The following is a 7,424-nucleotide window of genomic DNA, read 5'->3' on the forward strand; positions in this document are numbered from 1 at the left end:
ATATATATATATATATATATATATAAGATGGGTTTCTTTCAGTTTCCATCTACCAAATCCACTTACAAGGCTGTGGTCAGACAAAGACTCTTGCCCAAAGTACCATGTAGTGGGACTGAACCCGGAACCATGTGGTTGGGAAGCAAGCTTCTTACTACACAGCCAGAGAGAGAGAGAGAGAGAGAGAAATATACATATGCATGTACAAACACACATCGATGTGTACGGGGTAGCATTATTATTTGAGTGTATGAAAACTTTCAGGTCAATAGGTCAATATCTTTACTAATTAGCCATCAACAGAAATTCGTAAATATGGTTCTGGCACTGCTCTTTTAGAAGATTGGTTAATTATAAATTGACTCCTGGATCCATGCCATCGGTTCTTCTTCCTCTTTGTATTTTTATTTTTATTTTTTAAACTTTTCCAATTCTTCAGCCAAAATTTCGCCAAGTTTGATTTACAGGTAACCTTTGACCTTTCCAAATTGGATAATACACACATACAACAACTGCTCCACTGATCGAGAGAGGGAGGGAGGGAGGAAGAAAAGAAGTGTGCAAGAGGAAGGAGTAAGAGAGTGAATAAGGTTAGGGAGGAGTAAATAACTTGATCAACTATAAATAATTAATCAAGGAAGGTTGCCATAAAAAAAAAACCCTTCCGAGAACCAAACACCCACCCCAACCCATACGAGTAGTGTTGATGAGGGATGGTTGCGTAAGGTCTGTGTGCAAGGTGGTGGGTGGTCGTTTATAAACAGTCGACGAGAGTGTGGCATTAATTCGTTTAAACAAGTTCATTTCCGCATGTTCTGTTTGTTTCATTTAGTGCCGCTAATTAATTTAATTATTATATCCCATCACACAAACACACATACATACATATATATATACATGCAATTGCCTATGGCTAAATGACCCCAGATGAGAGCCACAATGCAGTCGTCTGATTGGCTAGAAATAGCAACCAAACCCACTCCCTCTCAAATTAAGAATATTGGCATATGTTAATATATTAACAAAACATTGACAATAGATAATACACACACACACACATATATATATAAATGCTTGCTTTCATGTTCAATTCTAATAAAAACAATTTTACACTAATCTGATGGGTTACTCTATACTTTAGTAGAGTACAAATATATTATTCTTATACAGGAATGTTGACAGTGACTTTGAAGTCCAACGATGGGTTAGCTGGCGGAAACTTCAAAGTCCCTGCAAACAACATCCTTGTTTAAGAGTAATATATATATATATATAAATATATATATAGGTGCAGGCATGGCTGTATGGTAAATGGCTTGCTTCCCAACCTCATGGCTTTGAGTTCAGTCCCATTGTGTGGCACCTTGGGCAAGTGTCTTCTACTATAGCCTCGGGGCAACCAAGGCCTTGTGAGTGGATTTGGTAAACGGAAACTGAAAGAAGCCCATCGGGAAGACACTCAGCAAGAATGGAAAGAAAATTGAGAGAAGAGGATAACGATGATAATAAAAATAATAATCTTTTCTATTAAAGGCACAAGGCCTGAAATTTTGGTGGATGGGGTTAGTTGATGACATTGACCCCAGGGCTTGACTGGTACTCATTTTATCAGGTCCGAAAGGACGAAAGGCAAAGTTGACCAAAGTGGAATTCGAACTCAGAACATAAGGGGCAAATGAAATTCTGCTAATAATATTAATAAAAAACATAAATGAGAAAGTGGCCCCAGATGTATATGGAAGAAAGAAACATGAAGGTTAAGTGACTGTACCTTTATATTTTTCCACTATAACTTCATATTTACCAGCTTGGAAGTGCTTACGGAACAATTCTTGTGGTAAACTCCAGATCTGTCGACCTATGTTGTTCTCGATAATTGTACAAGATGTATTTAAGGCTGAAAAGACAGACAAAAAACAGAAAACAGTGATGTATCTATATATATATGGACATGTCTGTGTATAGGTAACATAATATATTTACAATACATACATAATATTATGCATGTACATGCATATATACCATTTTATATATAAGGAGTTGCCGAAAAGTTCCTGGCTTTAAGGGGATCATGAAAGGCCTGGTTGGAGGCCCAACCATCTGAGCTCTTTTTACACTGCAATATGAATGTGAACAAAACCATAATTAACTGATCCTCATGTATTTTCTTTTACCTAAAACCAAGAACTTTTCAGCACACCATTGTATACTCACTCTCTCTTTCTCTCTCTCTCTCTATATATATATATCAAAATAAAGATATCCTTGTTGCTTATTTTGATTTTAATCACCTTACTTTGAAATTGTATGGTTAATACCTTACTAAATTCCGGTGCCTAAACTTAAGTACCATATTCACCTGAATCTGAATTTTTGCTATTCAAAACGCTTAGTTTAGAATAGAGGCAGCTGACGGAGGAAATATTCTCTATGTGGCCTGTTTTTTTTGTGACGTCCTATACCCAGATATGCATCTATATATACATGTTGATGTAGGTATGTACATACATGTACGTATATATGCATATACTCACATATTATTTGTATTATTATTATATATATATATATATGTATATATGATGTGTATATAGGGATAAATTAACCAGGCAGGTACTGTATAAGCATTCTGTTGTTGTCCAGGTATTCAATGTAGACTAACTGCATTGAGTAGTAAGAAGCTCCTAGGGTTACTTAAGGTTCGTAATCCCATTGTCCCATGGATAAATCCTGGGTTCACTTCACTGGATTATGAGTATTTTGGGGAAGTGGAAATCCGAGATCATTACAAAGAATACAGAGAATGACACATCTTTATATTTTCCCTTTTTAATTGTCATTTTTGTCAGGTATTGAACTCCTAATGAATATATAACAAGTGCTGTACCTTCGTTTAAATAATTAAAAACCACCACCACTCACATGGCATGCATAAGTTTTATGGGAAGTTGTCCGGTTTTCATTCTATATTTCTATTTATTTATTGCCCACAGGGGGCTAAATGTAGAGGGGACAAACAAGGACAGACAAAGGGTTTAAGTCGATTACATCGACCCCCCAGTGCATAACTGGTACTCATTTAATCGACCCCGAAATGATGAAAGGCAAAGTCGACCTCGGCGGAATTTGAACTCAGAACGTGAAGCCAGATGAAATCCCGCTAAGCATTTCGCCCGGCGTGCTAACGCTTCTGCCAACTCGCTGCTTTATTTCTATATACCATGATTAAAATAAATGGGGGACACACAATTGATTCCAATTGCACTTTATGGCAATTTGGTCCTTCTTCCCATTCCTGTGCTTGTGAAATAAGCAAAAATACAAAATTCGACAATCTTTAGTCATTTATATGGAATAATTGATTGAGATGACTGACATGCGTTTCTGGTGCACATAGAATATGCAGCTGCATTTGCAACCAGCCGTTTCCAGCTCTGTACCTTCATTCAGGGTCTCTCCACAAATGTAGTTTACTTCAAAAATAGCTGTGTGTGTGTGTCTGTGAGGAGGAAACAGAAAAGAATCCTCCCAACTGCAACCTCTCCCCCACCCTGCCAACAAGTGGACTAACCAAACAATTGCTTACCTTGTTTGCAATATTTTTCATCTTTTTTCGCGTTCTCTATCACCTGTGAGACGACAGCGTCGAGCTCCTCCTGGGTGGGTGCCCGCTTCTTGTGACTGCGTGACCTCGGTCGATGGAAGCAAAAGTAATAACACAATGCAACTATCACCCCGACAAACAATAAGACACTCACACAGCCAACGATGATTGCCGTATTACTAGATTCTTCAACTTTCGGCTTCTCTGTTGTCAAGTTGTCACAGTTGACAATATCTGAAAAACGACGGAGGGCAGAAAAAAATGATTGACATAAAAGTGGTGCAGGTGGTGGTGGTGGAATGGTTCTAACAATTATAGTATTGGTTGGTGGTTGTGGTTGCAGAAGTTATAGGTAGAGGTGGTGGTGGTTGTGGTTGCAGAAGTTATAGGTAGAGGTGGTGGTGGTAATGGTACAGGTTGCAGTATAAGTTGTAGTGGTTGTGGCTGTAATGATTGTAATGGTGGTGGTTGCTGAAGTATCCTAGTGGTAATTGTGATAGTGTTGGTGGTTGTAGTGTTGCTGGTAGTGACAATAATAGTGATGGTGGTGGTGGTGGTGGTGGGTGTGGTGGTTGTAGCATTGACAGTGACAGTTGTTGTTGCTGTAGTGAAGGCAGTGGTGGTAGTTGTGGTCAGGTGGTTACAGTGATGGTGGTGGGTGAGGTAGTTACTGTGACACAGGATGCAGGGTGGGTGGGCTCAAGGTTCCTGCTCATCAACATATTATTCTTTGGTGGAGGGCATCTTAACATGGGGCTTTTGCAAGCTAGGGAGGGTTACTGAGGCCACAGCCGTGTCTTTATGCCAATATACAAGTGTGTGATTTTTATTGTATGGGTTTGTTTTGGCTTGAAATGACATCCAAAAAAACAATAGCTTTAAGAATAATAAAAAAAAAACAAACTTACCATCCATCACAGGTCCACAGACATTGTCAAATGTCCCGTTACTCTTCTTTAATGTACATCGAGATACCTTTTCACAACTGCAAGACAAGAATATATAAATATTGATATATGTGTATATATACATATAAAATAAGTTGTGAAAATATTCGTGAAATTACTAAAATGACCAACCCACAAAACTAAAAAAGGTTTATCAGCTTGAATGGAAATAAAAGATATAAAATGTTTTATTTAATGACAATAGCAACTTGATATACTTCAACAATGATTTTGTTTAAGGTGAACGAATACAGAACGAGAAGACAAGATTGTATTTATGTAGATCATAAAGTCAGGAAGTATGAGAGGTGAATCTATTTATTTCAGCCCTTGATATCTCTAGGATTATGGCCATTTTGCATCCTTCATTATGTAATAATAATTTCAGGGTATAATAAATTGTTTTACATGTCTGCACCAATATGCATGTTGCACACTGCACAGTACAATTGTACATTTAAAAATCACTGCAAATACAGAAGGCTAGCTCTTCAGATCACCAGAGAGCATCATCTGCCAACTCTATGAGTCCATATATTGAACTCTTTTCTCTTTCTCACTTTTACTAGTTTCAGTCATTTGACAGTGGCCATGCTGGAGCACCGTCTTTAGTCGAAGAAATCAACCCCAGGACTTATTCTTTGTAAGCCTAGTACTTATTCTATCGGTCTCTTTTTGCCGAACCGCTAAGTTACGGGCATGTAAACACACAAGCATCGGTTGTCAAGCGATGTTGGGGGGGACAAACACAGACACACATATATAAACATATATACGACGGATTTCTTTCAGTTTCCGTCTACCAAATCAACTCACAAGACTTTGGTTGGTCCGAAGCCATAGTAGAAGACACTTGCCCAAGGTGCCACGCAGTGGGACTGAACCCGGAACCATGTAGTTGATAAGCAAGCTACATACCACAAAGCCACTCCTGCACCACTACGAAATTATATTTACATATGTATTTATGTAATTAGGCAGACAGTATAATGACCTATCTGGTTAGTGCTAAGTGACCAATGAATCACATTGGAGAGTTAAAGCATATCTGTGCTCGTTTGTCAAAAAGACACAGTGATAAATGAATCAACTCCATGCACTTTGTAAATGGAATGAATGATAGATTCATTGGCACCAAACTCGAGGCAAAGTCTCAACCGTTGCATATTTTCTTGAATACCTCTAAATTTTCCTGTCAGAGATAGACTCATCTGTGTTGTTTGTTAGGATCAGGCCCCATCATATTTGAATGAACGGTAGATTCATTGGCACCAAACTTGAGGCCCTCAGCCGCAAAGTCTCAACCTTTACATTTTTTTCTTGGTCATCTCTACCTGTAGAGTGTATTCTTGTAGAGAATACACTTGTCTGTGTCATTTGTTAGGATCAGGCACCCTTGCATATTTTCTGTTCACTGGTCCCGTGTTGATGGGTAAAAATAAGTAAATCATAAGGTCACAAGTTTGGTTCCCCAGGGGCACATTGTATCCTTGAGCAAGACAGTTTGTTTCATGTTGCTCCAGTCCACCTAGAAAGCAAAATGGAGTTGTCCCTGGGTCAGCCTTGTCATATTCTGCATCATTGCTGAATCAGGATACACATGTCAGAAGGGGAGAGTGAAAATAAAAAAATTGTGAAAACTGAAAATGCCTGAGGGCTAAAATGTTGCTATATTTGATTACTAGAAAAATGCTGAACTTTTGCTGAGATCAATGAATGGCAGTTACTACCTCAAGCAACCCCCAAAACTCAGAAAATGTGGGATTTTTGTAAATTTTTTACAATAGCGGAGTATGGGAGGTTTGAGGGAGTAAATTCCCTTGACTGATCTAAGCGAAAATTTAACATTTTTCTAGTAATAATAATATATAGCAAGATTTTAGCCCTCAGGCATTTTCAATTTCCACAATTACTTTTTATTTTCACTCCACCCTAGTGTTCAGCTACTTGCATGTTGAAATTCCAAGCAGGCTGTTCTGTGAGTCAGAGAGACAGGAATATGTGTTGTCTTAACCAACAGAGTGTCAGTCTTTTTGTGTCTTTTTTTAATGTTGGATTTCAGACACATTTGGTCTGGTCTGAGCACTTACTGTGTGTACCTGTTACATTTTTCTGTGACATTTTCTTAATTATATTTATATTACCATTCTTTCTTTTCCTAGGTTATCTTTGTCACGTCTCAGTTCCTTCCTCCAGCTTAGAGATGCATCACTTTTCCTCAACACATGTGCTCTTCCGAGTATTGCTGCCAGCTGTGTAATTCCTATGGAGTTTGGTATTTTCAGCTTTCCATGCCGAAATATTGCTTTCTTTGAGATGGTCCCAACTGCATTAATCACAAAAAGTTTCACACTCACTTTTAAGGCTCCATGGACACATTTCACTTCCAATGTTAGATCTTGGTACTTTCCAACTATTATTATTATTATTATTATGGCCAAGTGGTTAGGGTGTTGCACTGTGTGCATGAGAGAAACACTTCCCCTCATGTTGCTCTGAAATTGTATCAACGTCTGACACACGGTACACTGTGCACCTCTTCAGGCAACACCAATTTGATGGAGAGAATGAACTAACGTACAACACAGACATTGGATCCCTATAAACAAATCATTTGTGCAGAGCGTTTGGCACAAGCTGAATGCTCATAGGTTGTCTTTGAGAGGAGAGTCCATCATTATTTAATTAGCAGTAAGTTAGAAAGGCTAACCAAGGACCAAAAATTGTTTCATGCATGGTGCTTGTCAAACTGGAATAAAATGTAAGAGAACGCCTCATTACATGGAGCGAATGATATGATTTCCTCTGGAATGTTCATTTACTAATTTCTACAAAACGTATATATATATATATATATATATATATATATATATATA

At 38.1% G+C, this 7,424-nt stretch overlaps 1 protein-coding gene across 6 annotated transcripts in view; it reads right to left on the reverse strand.

The window, feature by feature from the left end:
* LOC106871338 (uncharacterized) overlaps positions 1-7,424 on the reverse strand; it is a 362,069-nt gene that overhangs the window by 27,583 nt on the left and 327,062 nt on the right. For all 6 annotated transcript variants that reach the window (XM_052977041.1, XM_052977038.1, XM_052977039.1 and 3 more), the window contains 3 exons: positions 4,510-4,586; positions 3,584-3,835; positions 1,772-1,897 (listed from right to left, as the gene is read on the reverse strand). In XM_052977041.1, coding sequence (XP_052833001.1) covers positions 1,772-1,897; positions 3,584-3,835; positions 4,510-4,586 — 455 coding nt within the window. The remainder of the gene's footprint in view (positions 1-1,771; positions 1,898-3,583; positions 3,836-4,509; positions 4,587-7,424) is intronic.

The sequence above is a fragment of the Octopus bimaculoides genome, chromosome 26 (genome assembly GCF_001194135.2).
Source record: "Octopus bimaculoides isolate UCB-OBI-ISO-001 chromosome 26, ASM119413v2, whole genome shotgun sequence".
Lineage (NCBI taxonomy): Eukaryota > Metazoa > Mollusca > Cephalopoda > Octopoda > Octopodidae > Octopus > Octopus bimaculoides.